This window comes from Lacerta agilis, chromosome 6 (genome assembly GCF_009819535.1).
Source record: "Lacerta agilis isolate rLacAgi1 chromosome 6, rLacAgi1.pri, whole genome shotgun sequence".
Taxonomy (NCBI): domain Eukaryota; kingdom Metazoa; phylum Chordata; class Lepidosauria; order Squamata; family Lacertidae; genus Lacerta; species Lacerta agilis.
This window is the reverse complement of record NC_046317.1, coordinates 67210278-67233479: the sequence shown is the minus strand read 5'-3', so window position 1 is coordinate 67233479 and position 23202 is coordinate 67210278. Positions and strand designations below refer to the sequence as shown.

General features: G+C 43.4%; 1 protein-coding gene across 2 annotated transcripts; it reads right to left on the bottom strand.

Moving 5' to 3' along the window:
• Positions 1-49: 49 nt before the first annotated feature.
• On the bottom strand, positions 50-21137 carry ZNF341 (zinc finger protein 341). Of its 2 annotated transcripts, XM_033153290.1 has the most exons (15): positions 21017-21137; positions 17957-18067; positions 15784-15971; positions 13725-13874; positions 12811-13047; positions 10949-11144; positions 9033-9117; positions 7941-8131; positions 6286-6479; positions 5067-5275; positions 3786-3882; positions 3138-3270; positions 2454-2565; positions 1425-1495; positions 50-765 (listed from the first exon to the last, which is right to left on the bottom strand). In XM_033153290.1, exons 1-15 carry the CDS (start codon positions 21045-21047, stop codon positions 242-244), a joined length of 2529 nt encoding a protein of 842 aa, XP_033009181.1. In that variant the 5' UTR covers positions 21048-21137; the 3' UTR covers positions 50-241. The 2 variants fall into 2 exon arrangements, with proteins under 2 accessions (XP_033009181.1, XP_033009182.1); XM_033153291.1 differs by lacking the exons at positions 15784-15971; positions 17957-18067; positions 21017-21137 and having other exon boundaries at positions 12811-13042; positions 13725-13832.
• Positions 21138-23202: the final 2065 nt, after the last annotated feature.

Below are 23202 nucleotides of genomic sequence, written 5' to 3'. Positions count from 1 at the left end.
AAGTATGCAACCATACCTTTCAGTGCTCCGCATGATTAATTCATCTGGATAAGGGAAGCTACTCTCACTTTTATCAACAAAATTATTTATGAATGCTGATCACTGCATCATGGCAGCTGAAACATACACGCACACATACAGTACACATACACATTCCATTCATTTCCAATCTGCTGCAGCAGCATATCTCCATCAAACAGCAGAGGGATTATTTTCCCCATTAAGTCACAGTACTATTCAGTTATTCAGCAGCCTGAATGTAAACAGGGACTGCTAGCATGGCGCATGGACTCTCTGAGCCAGGCTGCAACTCGGCCAGAGCAAGATTGGATGGAATGTCACTGCATTGGGTAGGGTTGCCAAGATCAGAGTCTGTTGCCGACACTGCCGTTGATCTGCCAACTACAATGGACAGGACTGTGTCAGACACTGGAAACTGTTCTTTATTTGGACCACCTTTCTGAGGGTTTCCTCCATCTGTACTGTCTTTCAGTTCTGTCAAGGTCAACTGAGCTGAAACAGGAAGCCCCACTTTCCGCCCACGAGTCCCCCACTTCTTCTGGGATTTTCTGACTGGCAGCTCTTTGTCCTTGGTTGAACTCAGTCTACACTTGTGGTCTTTCATGTACTTCTGGCGTGTAAAGCCTTTGCTGCATGTAGGGCAGCGGTATTTATAGTTTCCAGTGTGAGAGCGCTGGTGTTCCACCATGTGAGCTCGCCGGCTGAAGGCCTTGCTGCAGTATTGGCACTTGTGGATCTTCATCCCTAAATCAAGAAGAACACAACTTAGTTGCAAAGGGGCTTATGGACTAGGAACATAAAGAGAGCCCTGCCAGTTCAGAACAAAGGCCTAGCTAGTCCAGGATCCTGTTTCTCATAATGGCTAATCAGATTCCAATAACCAGGACAAGAGGATGATGGCACCCTCCCACTGTAGTTTCCTAGTGACTGCTATATGGAGGAATGGTACCTCTTATCTTGAAAGCTGTACATAGCCATCATGATTAGTAGGCACTGATAGGCTTATCCTCCATGAATTTACTTACCGTAATCCCTTTCGAAAGCTATACTGTACAAGTTAGTGGCTATCACCAAATTCTGTGGAAGCCACTATGTGTTCTGTGAAGTAGTTCTTTATGTCTGTCCTGAATATCCCACTATTCAACTTTATCTATCTACTTTTTATACACCAAGCATAATTTTATACACCCTTTATTTCCTGCTGCTTTATTCACCTCTTTTCCAAATTGAAAAGCCCCAGTCATATTCTTGAGCTACACTGTCGTCCCCCCCCACTTACCTGCAGCTGTGAAAACAAACAAACAAAAAGATCCCTGTGGTTCAATAATTAGGTGAGTGAAGAAAATTAAATGAACCCGTTTATCTGCAGCATAGGGCAGAGCATGAGGCAGAATTTCATTTACCTGAATGGGAGAGAATATGAGCTTTCAATTTGTCCGGTCTGTTGAACTCTTTATTGCAGCCCGTATGATTTCTGCAACAAAAATTCAAAACAAATATTTAATCAGATGTTGAATGATACAGATAGAAGTCTCAGATGTAGTTCTGTTTCAGCAGTGTGCAAGTAATGCTGGGTGTTTCTTATTATTTAAAATAGCAGAACAATCACCAGAGCTTTCTGATCTCCTTGCCATGGTACCAAAAGAAGAAGAAAAAAAGCCTGCATAACATTGCAGATCAAATTGGCCTGCAAATGAAAAATGCTTTTTGCCTTTTTTGCCTTTTGCTTAGCTTTTGGAAAAATGGACTACTGAAAAAGAAATGCAAGTATTGTGCCAATAAAGAGCTGCAAGTTTATCCTTAATTGAGGAGTTGGAAGGAACCAAAATGACCCATCAGATCTAACCCTCCATCACCCTGCCAATTCATACCAAATATAAAGCAAATACAGTAAAGCTGCATTCTGTTAAGATGCCTGTGCAGCCAATGACTCAAGCAAATAAGCCAAACAAGCCACAAAAGGGAGAGGCAAAAAAACCAAGTAAGCAGAAGTATGGATTGCATGATAACAAAGTGGGCACTGGGGAGTTTGTGAATTCATTGAATTGAGTATGGGCTGGGTCGGGGAGCGCGGTTTAACCAAATGTCTGTGTCTAAGCACCCTATGTAATGTGCGATGATGCCATCCAGAAGTGCCCTTAGAATTGCAAGGCACCACCATTGTCTGCCTAGTTCTTTCATTTTTAAACTGTCTTCCAATGAACAATGAAAAGAGAGAATGTGGTTAATCAGAAGAGCTAACTACTGCACACAAGATCCCAGAGCCAGTAAAATCAGAAGGCTTTTTCCCCTCCAAAAAAGGCTATTCCCTTACTTCAAAAGGCCCTATGTTAGCCTGTAAACAGAAACTAGTCCAAGATGAATTACACTTTCCATCTAATGGCTGCAAAGCCAGTGCCATTATTGGCTGTTGTTGAAAACGTGATACTTACGAGAAGGGGCATTTATATTTCTTGAAAGGCTCATGGATCAGCATATGCCGTTTGAGTTTATCTTTCCTGTTGAAGGCTGAGTCACACACAGAGCATTTAAAAGGCTTTTCACCTGTGTAGGACAGAGACATAAACTCAGCAAGGGAGTTGCAGACTAAGCTTGGCTTACAGATATTTTAATAATTCCCTTGCTTTGGCTGGGCTACAGAAAACAGATGCAGCAGAACTAGCTCTTAAGTTCCCGAAGATCTCTCATCTATCTCTCCCTGTTGACCACAATCCTTGAGAGCCATATGCCTGGATGTTAACTACTGAGAACTGTGTAGGCAGTTGGATGCATTTTAAACAGTTTTAATACTATATCTGGTGTTAACAGAGAAGTCACATTTCTGCATAAAACTTGCCTGTTTGTTCATCCAGGTGATCAGTTGCATATACAGTGATCTCCTAACCAATACTCAAAAAGATTACCAAGTTGGCTGCAACTATTCAAACAGCTAAGTGAAATGCAAGCAATAAAACTATGACTATAAGGGGAGGGGGGCAAGCCCGATCTGAATGACTTTTTAAAAATGGGCTTACATTAAGAAACAGGTTGCTGATCATCACTAGAAATGGTAGCAGCAGACCCCAATGAATGAATGGGTTCAACATGCAGGAAAGAAGTACTATGCCATTACCTACCCGAGTGAATGTGAGCGTGTAGTTTGAGGTAGTGTTCTCGGCGGAAGAATTTTTTGCAGATCTGACATTTGAATTTCCCTCCACCCCCATGTGTAGGTAGATGACGTCGTAAGTACCTCTCACAAGGGAACACCTGGGAAAAGAAGACAACACATGACTAAGAGCACAGCCATCTGGAAGGGCAGCAGCCCTTACTCCTGGGCTAAGGGCACACGTTTTTCTAAATGACGCTCACCATAAAAATGTGCAGTGCAACTCTCATCCGGAGAGAACGATGACTTAACAGATCTCGGAGATGCTCTTTTAGTTATAATTGCATGGTCAATTCCTGCAGGTCCAATATGGGAGGAAGAGTCATAGGACAGAACATACCTTGTTAACCAGGGGCAATGTGGCCCATGCTTAGCTCCTGTGACAGTGCAAATACTGCACAGGTCAACTGGACATTAGCATGCATCAAATATGCAACCTTAACCTTTCAGTAGGCAGTCTTGGATAAATCTATTTTCTCACCCTAGCATATCTCACAAAGATAGGGTAGAAAAGAAGTCTGCACAAATAAATGAGAGGGCATAGGGAAAATAGCTAATAAAACCACCAATGGCCTAAAAGAGTAAACTGACTTCATCAAGGCCATCATCTACCTACCTTCTGACAGTGAGGACAGGGAAAGTTGTGTGTTGCTGTCTGTAAGTGATGCTCCAGGGCTTCTGGGGTAGAATATTTATTTACACACTTGACACACCTGAAGCAGGAGGAAGAAGAAAGAATGCATTGAGTTAGGTCAACAGAGAGAGGACTAGGGTCCAATTTTAGTATGCATTGATATTTATTATGAACATTATCAAAGAAGAAAATGAGACAATTTATAACCTTGAGTCCCCAGTGTGGTGTAGTGACTAAAAGTGCTTGGCTTAGGCACAGGAGATCTGGGTTAAAATCTCTGCTCAGTCATGAAGGTCACCGGAAGACACTGAGTCAGTAACTAACTCTCTGCCTAACCTACTTTACAGAACTGGGAGGTTGATTGCGAGGCTAAAGGAATGGGGAAGGACCATGTGCTTTGCTTTGAAAAGTGCTGGGATTAAAACTGTAATAAACAGATAAATCACTTCCTCCTAATTTTCAGTTCAAAGCTGTCCCCCCCCCCCCCGCTCCTGCATTGCTTAACTGAGGTAATTTAATCTTTAAAACAATGGAGGCAGGTGGAGTGGATTGGGGGGTTGAGAGCTTAAAGAAAACTTGTTCTTGTACCCCAAGTTGACTATTGATACCAGAGCTCCCAAAAATATATGAGCAAAGCCTAGTCACCTTTTATAATTATCTGAGAACTTTCAAGACCTGAGGGCCACATTTTATTCTCAAAATGTTCTCTAATCTGTGACCAGTGACAATGGCTTAATTCAATGGCCTAAAAATCCTTTGTTTCATATGGACAATGTGCAGTTTCTGTTTCTGTAAGTGGTTTAGCTTTGAGAATCTTTTCTAAATCACTTTGAGAGCCTCTTGGGGAAACAAAGTGAGGTGTAAGAATTTTAAATAAATAAACAAAGATGCAACAGTTTGTCAGTACAGAATTAGTACAAGCTTCAAACAACAGAGATTAATAGCTTCTGCTTCTAGTTTTTAGAAAACCAGAGTTTTGCAATTTCATCTGAATTGCAACAAACTATAGTTTACTTACTCTCAAGCCAGAATCCCAAACCACAGTTTCATCTGTTATGTTTCATCTACCTACCTAAACATTGCACCAGTGAGATCTACCTACCTAAACCATTCAATCAAAAATAGTCTCTAAGTCATCACTTGACTGCCACATACATGTTAACTGTTTGCCCTGACAATAACAAAATTAAGCTTGAAGTCAAAAGCTATAATTGCTCCCTGCAAACATAGACAGAAAAAGCACTTTCCCAACAACTACTGTACTTGTAAATGGCAATGTCCTTCTTGGGACTGTGTTGAGGGAGCAAGCTGTGGGAATACTGATGGACACCCAGTTCATAGAGGGAGGGGAAGTCCTTGCTGCAAAGGTGGCAACGGTAGCTCAACTCCTCCTGATGGTTCTTGATGTGCTCCAAGAAGGAATCCAGCTTCTGGAATGTTTGAGCACAACTTTTCACAACACACTTGTAAACCTGCACATTAATGGTGATAGGAGAATGATTAGACCGCTAACCCTGACCGCTTATCATCATGAAAACAAACAAACCCTAGTGTTCTGTGAGAAATAAATTAATAAATGTAATTAAAGATTCTTGTACGCTCCTATAAAGGAGGCTGAATCTCTGAATGATTTATTATTCTAACCTCTTTCCAAGCATGCTATACTGATGGTGGGCAGTGGCTCAATCAGTTAGAGAGAGCACAGAATGACCTACCCTTAGAGGAGGCTACAGGTTGTATCTCTGTACGAGCTACTAGTCTTGATTTGCCTCCTTCAAGTCAGGGGACATAGAAGATGCCTTCTACCAAGTCAAACCAAACTGATCTAGATTAGTATTGTTTACACTGACTGAGAGTAGCTCTTTGGGGATTCAGACAGGGGTCTTTCCCAGCAATACCTAGAGATGCCAGGGATTGAACCTGAGATCATCTGCATGCAAAGTATGCGTGAGGACACATCCAAGACAGTGGCTCAGGCAGACATAAATGAGGTGGACTTTTTTGCAGGCAGGTAATTCTTGCACTAAAACAAACCTTTTTTGGGAAGGGGTATCAAAAGGTACCTAAGCTAGAAGAAATTTAATGAGCAATCGTTTAGCTTTATTGTGCTATTCCTACCCAGAAGCTTGGATAGGAATAAAGTGTATTGTCTGCAGGAGGGCTGCAGATCAGTTGTACAAAAACACATTTCTGTGTGCATAATGTCTCAGGTTCCATCTCCAGCATCTTTGGCTGAAGCATTTCTGAGCCTTTGCCAGCCAGGCAAGTTTTTACTAGACTAGACTGATCATTGGTCTGACTCAATAAAGAAATCAACATTCCGTGCCAAATTAGCCTGCATTTTGCACAAATAAAAACTGGGTTCTATCACCTATGTCCTTTATGCAAATTTTGTGCATCCATTTCCTACTTCTGTAAGTCAGAGAAAACGGTAAAGAATTTAGCAGCACAGGGGAAAGTCATCCTTTGACTAGGCACCCACCTGTTCATGTTTGTGTTGGGTCATGTGCGATTTCAACTGGAAATATGTGCAGAATTTATTGGGGCAGAACTGGCACTGGTAAGAACTGTCTATCAAGACCACTTGCTTAGCTTCCAGTTTGCAAGCCTCATGCTCTTCTGCAGGAGGCATGACCTGTGGCTGTGGGGGGCTGCTTCTAGGAACCGTGTTTAAACCTGGAGGAAATAGCCAAGACACACATATATTAGAGGTTCAGCTTAGGAAGTTACTAGAGTTATTATTATTATTGTAATTATAAGAACAGTTTACAACCAAGGTCAGTCGTGCATTTTCCTACAATACCCTATCACTCATCTCAAATCACAGCCAGCCAGCTCTCCCTTCCAAAATGCAAAGCCCGGGGGGGGTCAGCTTCTCTTTGTTTTCCCTTCCCTGTGTTTTTCACTTAATAGCATTATCATTAAGGTGTGAGACCTCCGCTCTGGGTATTTTAGAGTTTAAATGACAGAGGAACTTTCTGATCAAAGCTCTAGTTCTTGGCAAGGTTAATGTGGGCCTGGACTGTACCGCTTCAAACTGCAGATGAGAGCTCACAACTGAATGAGCCTCAATACAACAAACCTGATGCCAGGAAGGATTACTGCCTAGCCTTAGCTCTGAAATACCCGTTTTCTATGTGTAATATAGAAACTGTAGTCTGAAGTAGGTATAGCCTAGATACACATTTATTGCCTCAGTGATAACTAGGTCAAGATCTACCCTTGGTTGGCGAGAGGCCTTAGGCACTGTGGAGAGGGGGTAGTACTGTGGGGAGCACCAAATGTCATTCTCTGCCAGCTAGTCAAATTAGGTTCACTGTAATTTGCAGCCAGTATTCACCGAGTTCATTCTGCACTTTCAGACTTGTTACACTTGTAGCTGATCCCTTCTGTTTTGGTAAATCCATCTATAGCTTCCTGAAATAATGGGATGGGAATGCCCTTCCCACCCAACTAATTAGCTGACAAGGTGGAAAAGAGATTGGCTAGACAGGTTGACATATTGCCATCCAATGTCTGGCTTGGGGCAAAGTAACTGGACCATCATGTACAAATGATTTGGTGTGCACGGCTCAACTAATTCCTTAAGATCAACCATGGCTAGTAGCAGGGATATTTAGGATGTCAGCTATGCAATACATGAAGTCACTGGCTAAACAGGCTCTGTTCCACGGATAGTTCTCATGTGCAACAACTAAATCTTAGGAATAAACAATGTGCTTCGCAAGTACAATATACTGTGTAGCATCCCTTTGCCTGCCCCATGTCTAGGGATTCATGATCACTGTCTAAACACATCCAAACAAGCTCAAAGGTAAAGAATTCTGGATTTGTCTCCTAGTGCCAGATCCCACTGCTGTGCAAAGCTTTCAAATTAGGAGGAGGGCTGGGGCAGGGGAGAGATAATATGGATGGAGAGTACAAAATAATGGATTGTGACCCAGTTGTAGCTTGCAAACCTGGCCCCTACATTCATGATCCAATAAATTTTGAAGTCAGTAGTACACATAAATCTACTCTCCAATCCTTCCTAGTCCTAGGGACCAAGACAGGTAGAAGCAAGTGGAAGCACAATTATTCAGAGGTTTGGGGAGCAGGTCACCAGTCAACTGGCCATCCCACCAGTAAGTAATGCACCTGCATTCTCCTCATCCTCCTGCTGGTTGGGGTTGAGTGCCATGACTTGCACAGTGACAGAGCTCCGAGAGATGGTACACCCAACTCCTGGTGGCCACACCTTATGCGTCTGCATATGCTTCTTGACGTTGGACTTTTGGGCAAAGGCACGACCACATACGATGCACTGGAATGGCTTCTCCCCTGTGTGACTGAAGGAAAAGAGGAGACTGCATAAGGGAGGGTAAGGCAGAATCTCTCCACAGGGGAATAGCCACACTGCTCCAGCTCCTTTTTGGCAAAGGTAACAAAATAAAGAGCTTTTTAAAAACTGTGTCAAAATGAAGTGGAATTCCTGCCACCAAGAAGTCTATCCAGGGAAGCAGGAAGTGGTACTGGGAAGCAGGAACTACTAAATGGCTACTGGCAAGAGGAGCAGAAACTTTGGCTTGGAAGCACAAAGCAAAAACTGGAGAATTCTTACTATAATTTAGTCGCTTTGTTCATAAAAACGATTCAATGCACTTACAGACACAATAAAAAATACTAAAATGAATTACAATAAACATAATCAATAAAAACCTAACAAACAAGCAAATTGGTACAAATGAAAAGGACAGGTCCAGCAGATCCTGCTCCACTAAATACTTAAAAACCCTTCAAACCAAGGACAAAAAGCCCAGGTAAAATGGAGCGTGTGGACAGACTGTTTCTAAGTGTTGGGATGCAAAACGGGAGGTGAATGTGGCAGCCTAGAAGCTATTGTTCCCAGTAGGATCACTTACGACTAGTCAAGAGAGTGACTGGCAGGCCCAATTTGGCAGGCTGGCAACAGGTTGTGGTGTAGCCGTGCAAGACCTGGTGGTTTTATCAGCTGAGAGCTGTGGCTGAATTTAGGTTTCACAAACTACACACATTTACACACTCGGGCAATGTTGAACTTTTGGGGGACCACACTGACCTAGCAGCAAGGTAGTATTGATTTTCAAAGTCTTATCCAGCATGGAAGAATGGCTCAAATGGAAGTGACCTGTTGCTCAGAGTGTCCAGCCAATCCCTCATCCTATCCAATTAGCCATAATCTGTATGCCTCATTTGGAATGCCAATGTTACCTCCTGATATGCTGCTGCAGGTCGAAGTTCTTGGTGAACGCCTTATCGCAGTATGTGCATTTCAGTTTTGGTGACTTGGGTTTCCCTGAAATAAAGCGGTAGGAAATGATAACGAGCTCAAGTTGGGGAGGCCACTGTCATGGATTCTTACTCCCTCGCTCTCCGTTGTGCTAGAACTGTATTTGGGGGCAATGTCTAACATTAGGGTGAAAGTGAAGCATGAATCTTAGGTACAAGTGATTGAAGCATGGAAACAGTTATGGTGGCCAATAATCTAAGCTAAGAAGTAGGATCCTTAGTGGGCAAAATAAGCTACTTAGGCCCAGTAATCACATTGCCCCTTGTGTTTATGGAGCTGCTTCAACACTTCAAACTCTGCATTACTAGGGTGAGAAACCTCAAACCAGGAATTCCTACTTTGGATTTTCCCCATATCAGTGTTAACATCTGGAAGCTAGGATAATACTGGCGTGGGATCCTCATGTGTAGTCGGGGCTTCTCACATCATCTGGTGGCACAGAAAGGAAGAGCACCACAGCAACTCCTCTACCACCAGAGTAACAAAAATAACAAGCTTTAATGGACTATAACAAACATCATAAATTTCTGAAAAAACTGATGAGAAAAACAGACATTCTGATTTTCTGTAGTGGGACATATCAGCACTTGCTTAGGCAACAGCTCTGAGTTCCCACTGTGTAAATATGCACCAATCCCACCCACCACCTACCCCCGCAGGATATGGAATAGTGACAGCAGACAATCCACAAGCAGACTGCCAGCTAATTCCTGCGAGGAAGGGCTTTCTGTGTAGGAATTCTGCAATGTGTGAAGCACACCTGAAAAAAACATTTAGCTGCAAAAACACTCATACCAGTCAATTAAGCCCACACAAGTTATTTTAATTCATTTGTCTGCATCATCTAAGATACTGATTTGTATCTTCTATCCCCCCGCACTGTGGAGATATGAACAAGCTCCCAACATGGGAAAACTGCAGATGCATCACCCTAGAGGTGAAAACATGAAAATTCTATTTCAAATTGTAAGGTCCTCTGTTAGTTGCTCATGAGTAAGCAGGCAAAACTCCAAGTTTCCTTTAAGAGTTTTATTGTGCAAACTATGTACAGTGCAGAGTTAATAGGTTCATGTCTGTATCAAGCGTCGTCAGAATCCGGGAATGGTCCCTTCCATTTCTGACCCCAACAAAAGAGCTTCGGTATACGGAAACCCCGCCTCCCTGATGGGTTTATCCATATATCCGGACTCACAACTGCTAGCTGTGAGCACCAATAAACAGATGAAGTTCAGCTCCAGAGGTTTTGAAGTAATCCTTCTTTTATTTATAAGCTAAACATATAGATATATACAGACTATACAGACTGTGAGTTTCAGTCACCTAGCAGAGATGAGAACACATTTTACCTCAGGACTCTCTCTTCAGAACTGACAGTTAAGAACAGTTAGGAATAACAGTTACCAAGTAAGCTCCTCCCCCCTCTCTCCACTGAGTCAGGAGATTGACAGAAAGGGAGGGATGAAAATGCTAACACTCCCATCCTTTCTTTTCACCCCTTGACGCCTTTGGGGCGCCGGAAGCTGCGTGTCTCCTTCATCACCTTGAACGAGAGGAGTGCGGGGTCTCTCCAGCATCCTCAGAGCCTCTTCCCTACATACCCTGAAAAGCCTGAGGTGGTGCTAGTGAGGTGGGACCGGGGCTCTCTGTAGCATCCTGAGAGCCCTTCCACCACGTTGCGCTGCGCCGGGGACAGTTCCCTGACACAAATTTTATGTAGAGAAGTGTGGAAAAGGAAGCGTGAGGCATTTAACATCCATTTACAAATAGACGGATTCTCAGATTCTGATGCCCACCTGTGGATAAGGTTACAGCAAGCACTGGTGGCAAGGAGCCTTACCTTCTAGCAGGCTGCTGTCTGTCTTAAGACGACGGTTCTTGGCAGCTGAAGCCGGATCAAAATTGGTCACATTTCCTCCACAGGCATTGTTCAAGGGAGCAACAGTGTTGGGGCTTTTAGACTTAAAACCTTGCTTCCCTGGACTGTATACTGGAGGGGAGGGGTACACTGGGGTTTCCACACATTGATTGGGCACCTAAAATAGAAATTATTGATGAAAACATGCTGAAAATGTAGTAACAACATTGACAACTCTGAAAAGATGTTTCCTCTTCTAAACATTTAATATTCTGCTCAACATGCTAGATCCAGCATGGTGTAGTGGTTGGGTGTTGGACTAGGATCTGGGGAACCAGGGTTCAAATCCTCATTCAACCACTAAACTCACAGGTGACCTTGGTTCCGTCACCATCTCTCAGCCTGACCTACCTCATAGGGCTAAAATGGGGTAAAATGAGGAAGGGAAGAACTGTGTACGCAACTTTGAGCTTATTGGGGGAAAGCTGGGATATAAATGTAATAATAAATAAAAATAAATGAAGTGTGGTCTAATTTCAAACATGGTTATCATCCTAAATGCAGAAAGAGAAGTGAGGCTTCTGCTCATTGTCCTCTCAAAGGGCTAAGAAGTCAAAAGCAAGGCACAAGTGGAATTATCTAGTGAAGGTCATATGAATAATGACTTAACATTTAGTTGTATCAAATTTGATCCATTACCATACTCCACCTGCTTTACAACTCTGTAGTGCAATGGATATTTACGTTTTCTCATGTGAAATGGAACTGAAAAGATCCCAGAGAAATGCCAAGCATCCAGAACAACTTCAGACACTCTTGAACCAGAACAGAGTCAAAACATTTAACAATTTTGACTCCGTGATTGCCTTATAGAACTTGAAGTCACTTTTTAGAACTTGAATGCAGAAGACAGTAGGACTTTCTTTCTCAGACAAACTGAGAGATCTTTGAGTAAAAAGGTGGGATATAAATCATAAAAAGATCTATGATTAAGATTAGAGAATACATCAAATTTACTTTACATACGCAAAGGAAAACCAGTGTTATGGTATCAGATGCATATGTAATTGAGTGCAATGGGGTGACAGTGCTTTCTAGAGAGCCAGTCCTCTTCACTGTGGCCCCTGCTTTATCTGAGGGTATGAACTCAACAACAAAATTAGGCAAAGGGTCTTGCCACATTTCTTTTTTCTGTGTAGCATCTAATTATGCTTTTTCTATCTGCAAGATTTTCATTTTACTCCCAAATTAACAGTTATGTCAAAAAAATAAATGTCTTGAAAAGAGCTTCAGCAGTGTGTGCTCTTCAAAGATGCAATTCCGTCTTGGACTACTGTCTTAATACTCAGGCTAGGTTACTTACTAGACTTTCCTGGCTTTGTCCTGTTACTTCATGAACTCCATCTCTTGGTAGCTTTCTAAACAAACCCTCTGCCTCCTGGTTTAGCGTTGAAATTCTTCTACTTGCTGACAACTATAATCACATTGGGCCAGCGACACACGTTTCATTCTAGCGACCTCTCCACATCAAACGATTTCTGTTGCCCATAAATCGTTTTCCTTGTTCCCTCAACTCCCTGCAGCTGGCTGACATCTTTCTGATCGCTATTTTGCTCACAGAGAAAATAATCACTGATTAGAAGACAAGCTTGTTCATCTTGCTGCGCCTCTAATTTCTTTGATAAATAGTATTTTGAGGCTAAGTGAATCAGAAATAGCATTTTATCACAGTCTTCTTGTAGCCAGAGACCATGCGCCCTTCAGTGGGAAAGGCAATAAGCAACACTTGGAACCATACTGCACTATGTGGGTCAAAAAAAAAAAAAATAAAAAATAAACTTTACCTCCATAGGTGGGTAGGGTTGCATCCCCAGATTCTGTATCTCTACTGTGCTATTCCCAGCCATGGGGGTTGATGCACTGTACACTTCCACCACTCCATTGCTGCCTGAATTGGCCTGGCCTGGTGCTCCAAGAGACTGAGGTGCAGGAGGAGGAGGCTGAGGTGGCGGTGGTGGTGGGGGAGGAGGAGGTGGTGGTTGAGAAAGGTAGCCAGCTCCAGTATGCATATTCAGGCTGCTCTAAAAAGATAGGATGAGAATTTAGCAAGCTTTGGAAGAGAGCATCAGATTTCCCAGACTCCATGAATCCCATTCACAAACCAAGATCACTTTTGTGGGTAAAACTACCTGTAGCACACAATTATCTTTCCACATTGAGTATGTTATCTGTGTTGGTATCTGCAAAGAGCCTGTTGCAATTGTAACATCAGAGTTAAAATGTTGTAATAAATTTGGATTTCCTTCTTTGCGCCTTAAAAGTTGTGCTTGGTGATGTGGGCTCTGACACACAAAAGCTTATATTGCCTCTATTCTCCAGCTTTCTTGTATTTTATTTCTTAAAAGGAAACACTAGAATCACACATACTTGTGCTATTTGCACACCATGGATTTCTACAATCGTTATTTCCCATGCTTTTTACAATCCTTCATGATATTCTACTTGCCTTTTTTACCACTGACATACATGAAGTTTATGACAATAACATATCGTACCTGCTTGAACAGTTACCACTAATTTACTCCACGCTATGTAGACTTTGCCGTCAGTGCAGAGATGTTCTGATAAGGATGAATCTGAAGCCAAAAGCTTAATTTTTGTGTGTCATTATCCCCACAAAATTAACTCTAACCTCTTATACACTTTAATTTGCTAGAGCATGTATGCATCATAAAGGACATAAAAACATTCTGCTTACCTGCACAGAGGGTTGTACTGTGGACATTGGTTGGTCCAGGGTTGTAAAAGCAGACATAGCTGACATCAAGACCTCATCACTCACTAAAATATTCCCCTGGACTAACGTCTGGATCAAAGGAGAGGGTGGGACGGTAATATAGGTAGAGATCTGTTAGGAGGAAGAGATTCTTTAAAATCCTTTTTGTTGGATCTCAGCTCAGAAAGAATAGCTTAGTTCTTGTGAACCGCATTAAAACAGGCTAGGAAAAAATCCATTAATCAATGCAATCTTTCTCTCTCTGCTAGAAAGAGCATAAGAAGAATGGTCTAAAAACCTTGTCATGGAAAGCAACACTAGACATTTATACCACAATCTGAGCATACAAAGCACTTCACAAACATTGTATCATTAAACTCTTGCAACGCCTCTGTCTCATAATGTGGATATTTTACTGTACAGTGGTACCTCGCAAGACGAATGCCTCGCACAACGAAAAACTCGCTAGACGAAAGGGTTTTGCGATTTTTAGGTGACTCGCAAGACGAATTTTTCTATGGTCGTGCTTCGCAAGACGAAAATTTCAATGCATTCCTATGGGAATTAAATTCCTATGCATTCCTATGGTTGTGCTTCGCAAGATGAATTTTTCGCAATACGAAACGACTCGCGGAACGAATTAATTTCGTCTTGCGAGGCACCACTGTATTCAGATTATATGGCTCTACTGTGACATTCATACACTGACTTGAAATGTCTCCAGGAGAAATTTAACAGAGAACAGACAAATTTAATTAATCCAAGCCCAAAGCTGTGATATTTGCAGTTAAACCAAAGTGATATGTCTGGATCCTCAACAGGTGACAGCTCATCTAGAACCCAAGTTTCCCTTCTCTGGGGTTGTTTTTGTGTGTGTGTTGGTTTTTCTTTTCTTTTTTTGAGACAGAAAGAATGGAATAATCATCTGTTTGCAGTTAAATTAAAAGGCTTAAAATATAATTTTTTAAATTTTTGCAAGAACTTAAGTTGGGCATTCTATCAAGTCCACATTCAAGCAATATACTGAGAAGGTGCTGCCACAAGACACGAACAGGGAAGATATCTGGGGCTTACTCAAGTAGAGACAACTGGATAAATTACTGGAAGAAAGACAGTTAAAACTGTAACTACAATGAATTCATAAATTCATTTTAAAACTTCCATGTAGGGATAGAATGCAGGTGTTTGAGATTAATGCATTTCTATTGAGATCTGGAGGGACGCGGGTGGCGCTGTGGGTTAAACCACAGAGCCTAGGGCTTGCCAATGAGAAGGTCGGTGGTTCGAATCCCCACAATGGGGTGAGCTCCCATTGCTCGGTCCCAGCTCCTGCCCACCTAGCAGTTCGAAAGCACGTCAAAGTGCAAGTAGATAAATAAGTACCGGCAGGAAGGTAAACAGCGTTTCTGTGCACTGCTCTGGTTCGCCAGAAGCGGCTTTGTCATGCTGGCCACATGACCCGGAAGCTGTACGCCGGCTCCCTCGGCCATTAACACGAGATGAGCACCACAACCCCAGAGTCGGACACGACTGGACCTAATGGTCAGGGGTCCCTTTACCTTTACCTATTGAGATCTGGAGGCTTGTCTCAAATTCATAAGATCACAGAAGCAGACACAAAGTTCCTCATAGGTAATCATATCCAAGTCCACTCCTGATGCAGTTGTTATCTGCCACTACTACAACATCCAAGGTAGGGGTAGTGTTTCACCGCTTGAGGTGAAATAGAAGTGTCACCCTGCCCTTCTTCCTATGCCATCAGTGCTGATTTCAGCTGAGATCTCAAGCCATTTTTGGGATGCTCCATCTGAGGCAGTGGCCTCACCTTGCCTAATGGCTGGGCCAGCCTTGATCCAAGGTAGGATATGTAAGTTTATGCTATTGCTACACAACAAGAAGTCAGAAATCCTTGCAAATCTCCCAGAAGTTCCAAATATACTTTGTATCCTCATCTCTTCTGGACTGCTAGTGCTGGTTTAGGGTTTTATCATGCAGTTCACTGTTAGTGGCACAGAGATCTCAGAGAGTTTAACATCTATACCTGACGATTTGTGGTCTGAGCCTGCTGCACTGAGGTAATGGATGGTGTGTAGACGCTGTTAGTAGCCAGTGAAACTGTAGCCAACGAGGGTGCACTGCCTTGACACTGCTCCCTTTTGTGGATCATGAATGCAGGCAGTGAGTTGAATTGCTTCTTACATTTCCCACAAAGAAACACATCTTCATCATCTGCAATCAAATAGAGAGAGAAGTTATTGATCCAACTCCAGGGTCCTTTTCAATTGCTGCACTCAAATAATAAAATAGTGTTTCAACAAGAGGAAGTAAATTTGCCTCTGGGCCAGAACAGAAGCTCTTAGTCAGAGGCAAGCGAATTGTCAGACAGTGGGATTTCTCTTCATGGTTAGCTTTCTAAAAGCAGTTTCTACCTCAAGAAAAGTCACCTGTTTATACAGTAAATCACATTTTCCTGCCTATACAAATGAAAGAGCTGCATATCGTCGAACACTAGGAAATATTGAGTGGACAAGCACTTGGAAAGCTGGGTTGGCATGCCCACTGCACATTTGGAAACAACCATTCCCATTTACACTTTGTGCACATGAAGCTAAACACAAGAACTACCTGAGGCAGATGAGCTTCCCAATTGTGCTATTACTCTGATGTAAAAGATGAAACTACGAAAGCACAGGAAAATGCTCAAAATGGCACTGTAAAGTTTATTCATGTATAAACTGTTGATCAAATATTGCTGATTGTGTGCTGTGTAGCACTTGCTGATATATAAGTTTAATTGTTTTGTTACTGTTTCAGTTTGGAAAAAACAAAACCCTGTAAGCCTTGATGCAATATCATACAAGAACAGTAGGAAAGCCAGATCTCACATTTCTAATTCTAATCTAATCTATTTTAATACTATTCTAATTCTAAATTCCACCTTTATAAATTATGATGGAGCTGCAATGCAGATTTACTTGGAAGCAAGAGTCAATGATGTTTAGGACCAAATTGTACATCACCAATCTAGAGTGAGAGGAAGAAAGCAAATCAAATTCTATAACCATTTGTAGGAGAAATTTAAAACAAGCAAACAAACCCTAATATATTCCAAGGGCATCTAGCACCACAGCCAGCCCAACCAACAGCAATATGCAAATCCAGACTTCATATCACACCCTGCAGGTAAGTCTCTGTAGTCCTGGCAATTGCAGGATTCGATCAATGGGATGAAACCACAGAGGGAGAGAAGGGAAGCAGGGCTAGTCCATCAGCTTTGCTGATAGACCTTAGTTCATCTTCTCCCTCAACAATCACCTAGCCATGGTCGTATCATGCTGAACTGTTTCCATCCCAGCTGGTCATCAGTAACTTTAAAAATTGATGCCCGAGTTTGCTTTTCCCCTCCTCCCTTTCCATCTCCCTTTCCTTTGGTGGTATGTCTTTTTCATTAAGGCACTATAAGAGCCCTTTTTATTGAAGTGAGTAAAAATGCTTTAAATAAACAAACCAAAAATGCATGCCATTCTAAACAACAACCCTGCATCCCATATGCAAAAATGACCAGATAAAATTAATATCCTGGAAATGCCTGCTGAAATAAAAATGCCTTCACAGCACCACAAAATCCATACAATGTTGGCATTTAGCTATCCAGAACAATTTAAAATCAACAGCGTAAAACCAGCAGCTGTGCAGAGACAATGCACATACTTTTGTAAACCAAGAACATGTTTAATAATTTTTTTTAGAGAAACAACAACAGCTGTATAAAACATTAAAAAGTACAGCATATTAATTAAATGCAGCACAGAATAAATGGGTTTACAAAATCCATTTAAAAGTCAGCACAGAATGGCACAAGCATATGTACCCTAGGAGAGAGTTCCACAGATATAGGGCTCCCACCCAAAAGTGCCAATCTAGCACATTGGGTGGCCAATCAAAACTGGAAGTATTACAGGCGCTCCCCACCCCCATGCCAGGGTTCATAGTAACAAAATCAAGCCCCAAGAGCCTGCAGTTTGCAATTTTCCCATGCTGGCTAGGGAGCAAGGGAAGCCAGCAAAGAAGCTGAGGAGGCAGCTGGGGCTGAGGAGGAGATGCCCTTCTGCATGGGCGAGAGATTCTTCATCATTGTAACAAACCAAAAGTGGGGGGGTGGGACCTCTGATTTTTTTATTTCCATATCATTTGGTATGCAGAGAAGGGCTCACCCATGGACTGGATGGTGGTGGATGTGTTGACAGTTTGTCCTGATGGATCTGTTACTGCTCCCTGGCCATCTAGCAAAGACTGAACAGCCAGAACCGTCTGATTATCCATACCTGGAGAAACAGAAATGGTGGTTAGAGGGACTGTATTCAGAAACACTGGATTTGAATTATTTTAACTATCAAGCATATAATGCATCCTGCTGCAGGACCCCAGTGTCCCAACCAGATTATAATATAACCTTTTTCCTTCTCCTCTACTTTTTTTAACCTTTTGATTTACAGTTACCTATGATATCAATAAGGACACGGGTGGCGCAGTGGTCTAAACCACTGAGCCTCTTGGGCTTGCCGATCAGAAAGTCGGCGGTTCGAATCCCCGCGACAGGGTGAGCTCTTGTTGCTCGGTCCCATCTCCTGCGAACCTAGCAGTTCAAAAGCACGCCCAAAAGTGCAAGTAGATAAATAGGTACCACTCCGGTGGGAAGGTAAATGGCGTTTCCGTGCGCTGCTCTGGTTTCAGTGTTCCACTGCGCCAGAAGCGGCTTAGTCATGCTGGCCACATGACCCGGAAAAACTGTCTGTGGACAAATGCGGCTCCCTCGGCCTGTAAAGCAAGATAAGCACCACAACCCCAGAGTCGTCTGTGACTAGACTTAACTGTCAGGGGTCTTTATCTTTACCTTTTATGATATCAATACCCCACAATTTTTAAAACTTAACATGTTTTATTACTCTATTAAAGCAACAAGACTGACACTATTGCTAAGGCTTTCTTTCTAAGATTCTACCAGTAAAAGCAGAATGATTATTTCTAGTACACAAGTGCAGGAATAAGTGGGTTAAAAGGCTCATCACTAAAATGGGTGGGGAACTGGAGCAAGCCTGCTCACTTGACAATCATCTGACAACACCATACACTGTGCTTTGAAGCCTCAACAATCCGCTGATCGTCAGTGCATGAAGAAAGCCTGGTGTGGCACTTGACATCCCAACCATCAGTTGATTATCAGGGCTATAAAATACCACAATCTGCTCTATGTAACCACCAATCAGCTGCTTGTCAGGGCTTCAACAACCTGTGCATGGCTATATGCAAGAAGACCCAGTGATTAGCTGATTGTTGGGGCTTCAAAGCACTGTATATGGGTATTTGCAAGTGCCATTGATCAATCAACGCCAGCTGGGTTTTCTGCAGGTTCATGGGAAGTATTTTACTGAACCTGAAACAGAGATTAAATCTAGCAAATAAACTGTACTGGAGAAACTTCCAAAAAATCACCATAGCATATATGTTATGGTCAACAACTACACTATTATATTTGAAAGGGAAGGATGAATTTTAGGGCTAACTAAACCAATACAGATTCTGTGTCCAGACAGGATAGGATACTGCACAGAGAAGGATGTGATCACTGTTTTTAAATGGTTACCTTGGCCCTCTTCCATGCTTATGAAGCTATGCAGTCATAATGCAAGATTAAAAGGAGTTCTGATATAATTGGGAGTTTCCTGTGAAGAGGGCTTGTTAAACTACTTTAAGAGTTGCAGTTCTGTGAGAGGAACAGGCTCCCGGGATTCTTTGGGGGAAGCCAGGACTGTTTAAAATGTTACCATAGTGCTTTAAATGTATTGTGTGTCCTTAGAATTATATTCAATGTCATACTCATAGTCTGACATCAACAGAGTAAGACAAGTCCAGTCACTTCAGTGGGTCTACTCTGAGTATGCCTAAATTCACCTTTACCCCTGGTAGTTTCAGTGAGTTTCAAGCATCCTTATTTCCTATTTCTATACAAGCCATGATACCTTTCTTCCTGATAAATATGTTTGTGATTGCAGCTTTCACATTCTCCAAAACAGGAACCCTCTGAATTTTAATTTTTGTGTTGTAAATATTACCACAGTTTTTCTTGGTGTCTTATCTCTCTGGCTTGCTTTAAAATTACATTCACAAAATAAAAAGACAGAACCAGCAGGATGCATTAAAGGGTATACATAATCTAAACTCTGGACAAATAACTACTTATTTTATTTGATGTCCACTTAAGACCTTACAGTTCTTTCTTCCATCAATACAGGAAGTAATTCTATGAACATGAGTTGTATATTCCTCTGTATCCAGTCAGAACACCCCTGCCATGGTGGAAAACCAAGGTGCTGGGTGAGTTGGATGGTCCAGCATCCTCTTAAATAAGACATTTGGCCAACATGAAGGTACGTGAATTAAGACAGTGGGAACATGAAAAACCAATTTTAAGCACTGTTTGTGTAGGAACAAGCCCTAATTTACAACTGGTTAACAAGCAGCCATCCACTTTGTGCGGTAACCTTTCCAAAAGCGCGAGAAGTGCAACCAAGTTTTAAAGTCACAGATGTTGAAGGAATTCAAGGTCTCTGGGAATGGTGGCTGTCTTGTCCCCAAACCACACTAAGCTCTGCATCCTGGAAGCAAGGGAGAAACCCTTAAAACGGGGTTTCCCAAACTTGGGTCTCCAGCTGTTTTTGGACTACAATCCCCATCACCTGTGACCACTGGTCCTGCTAGCTAGGGATGATGGAAGTTGTAATCCAGCAACAGCTTGGCAAACCCTGTTTTAGAAGGAAGAGGAAACTGTGGTATCGTTGAGGGGTGTAGGAAAGTCTTTCTGCTTAGATCCTGTAGTACAAAATCCCACCCAGAAGGACATCCGTCGCCTCCCTGCGCCCCGCCAGGATGCGGCGGCCCCCCCCCCCCAGGGTCCGGCAGCAGCGGGAAGAGCCGCGCCCGCAGGTTGGCGCCGTCTGCTGCAACTGCTGCTCCTCCGCGGGAAAGAGGCGCAGCGGGGCCGCCTGAGCGGCTGTTCCGTGAACCCTCCCTCGGCCCCCGCGCTGCCCGGGGGCGGCCCCGCGTCGTCGTCCTCTCAGCCCCAGCCCCGTCCGCAGCGGCGGGAGGGGAGGCGCCCGGCGTGGAACAGCCGCGTCTGTCCTTGCAGCGCCTCGGCGCCTCCCCAACCAGCGCTAGGCCTCAGCCCGCCCGACTACACACACACACACCCCACCCCGATATCGAGATGTAGATACCTTCCAGCGCCTCGAATATCGCCTGCGCCATCTTGGAGCCGAGGCAGAGCAGCCTAAACGGGCATTGTGGGAAGGAAGAGGGAGGCTCGCTCGGCCGCCAGGGGGAGCAAGAGGGGGAGGGGAGGGGAGGGGAGGCCGGCTGAGGGAAGAGCCGGTCCGTGCGTGCTGAGGGCGCTGCTTTATGGAAGCGGGTGGGGGGCAACGTGCCAGCGCCGGGAGGGGGGGAGAGCTGCACCCCCCCGTGATGTAAATAAATGGAAATACTTAACTCAAAGTAGCCATAAAGCTTATTTGCTCCTTTAACTACTAACTAAAAGTAGAAATAGGTAGGTAGCCGTGTTGGTCTGCCATAGTCAAAACAAAATAAAAATTTCCTTCCAGTAGCACCTTAGAGACCAACTAAGTTTGTTCTTGGTATGAGCTTCCGTGTGCATGCACACTTCTTCAGATACCTAGAAACAAAATAGGAAATTCTTTCCAGTAGCACCTTAGAGACCAACTGAGTTTGTTCTTGGTATGAGCTTTCGTGTGCATGCACACTTCTTCTATGGCAGACCAACACGGCTACCCACCTGTAATCAGATACCTGGGTTACAGATATTCTTGGGGTTACAGAAGTACATGCATTGCCTCTATTTTCAGGACATAAAGTCCTTTCTACAGATCGGTTGTGTCCGATGGGAGACTTTAATAATGTTGAGACATGTCATTCCAAATCTGCTAGACAGAGCCATAGGATGATGGCAGGTGGGTGTCCTGATCCTCACCCCCCCCCCAATACATAAATCCTGGCTACAATGCCCATGGTCAGAAGCGGTGCCTGTTGCTTAAGAAAAATTTTGCACGGCACACGGCAGGACAGAGTCTCAAACGGATGTGCTCTTCCAAGCCCACATTTCCAAACATCTAGTTACAGGTAGGTAGCCGTATTGGTCTGCTTAGTCATTTTTACAGAATGGAAGAGGCTGGATCCTTAAGGATGCGCTTTATATGGGAACCTGGTTTCAGGCACTCGGCCTGTTGGCAGACCAACTCTGTACTGTACTGTATTACAAAGATGTCTGGAAATGTGACATGAAGGCTGGCAACATCAATCCTGCTGTGTGGGAACCCCTTGTAGACGACCACAGTGCCTGGAGACACAAAGTCAGGTCATGCATCCATAGCAGGACCAGAGGAGGGGCGCAGAGAGAAGAAATGCCACGGTTTAAGTGCAGCAGCATAACCAAACACCTTTATTTGCCTCAGCTGCAACAAAACATGTCTCTCTCCCGTGTTGGTCTCTACAGCCACCGAAGGCTCTGTAACCTTCCAACAGTTTGATTTCACCCCCAAAGATGCACTCCTCCATTGTCTCCTGAGACCAACAATACCAAGGTGGGAAATTCATGTGGCTGATCCTCCTGATGGCTGTGCTGGTGCTGGTTGATGTGCACTATCCTCTCTCGGGAGGAGATGGAAATAGGCTATAGATGGATGAAATAGTGCTCATAGGAGAACACAGAGAAATCCAGAACTGCATTGTAAATGTGATTTGGCTCCACACCTTACACCTATAAAATAAATAAACAAATGCAGGAGCAAAATCAAGAGTTTATGCTCTTTCAAAAGCAGTAGTGTTACTGTGTGTGTAAGAATGTAGTTCTGGAAGTGTTTGAAAATGTACTGCAAGTGGAAAATATAGTTCACAGTTATTCTATCACAGATGTGGGGAGATTAGGCTGCTGGGAGTCACTTAGTACAACCTTGTACACAGAATCGTTTTCCACTAGCACTGTGTGAAATAGAAAAAAGAAGGAAACAGTGGGGGCTGATGCCCATTTGGGATTGGTAAGGGAGAAGGCAGAGAAGACCGAACAGTAGGTGGAGCCAGAGCCGACGAGAAGCAAAGCCGTCCCCTGACAGGTTGTAGGCAAGAAGACAAACGAAGGTTGTTTGAGGGCAAAGTGAGCTAGGTGCGGCACCGCCCCGTTCGCCCAAATCGGACCAGTGAGTGATCGGGGAAAAGCCCATATAATTTTTTTTTTCCTAGCTGCCTGCGCCTATGGTTTCTGGTTGCCTTTCCCCCGGTTGGGCGGAACTATAGTGCCTGGGGTTGAGTTTTCCACACGGACGCTCTTTGCTCAAGCTCCATTTCCATGCATTCAGTGCTCTAGGCAAATCGTCTCCTCGAGTTGCGAAAGTGC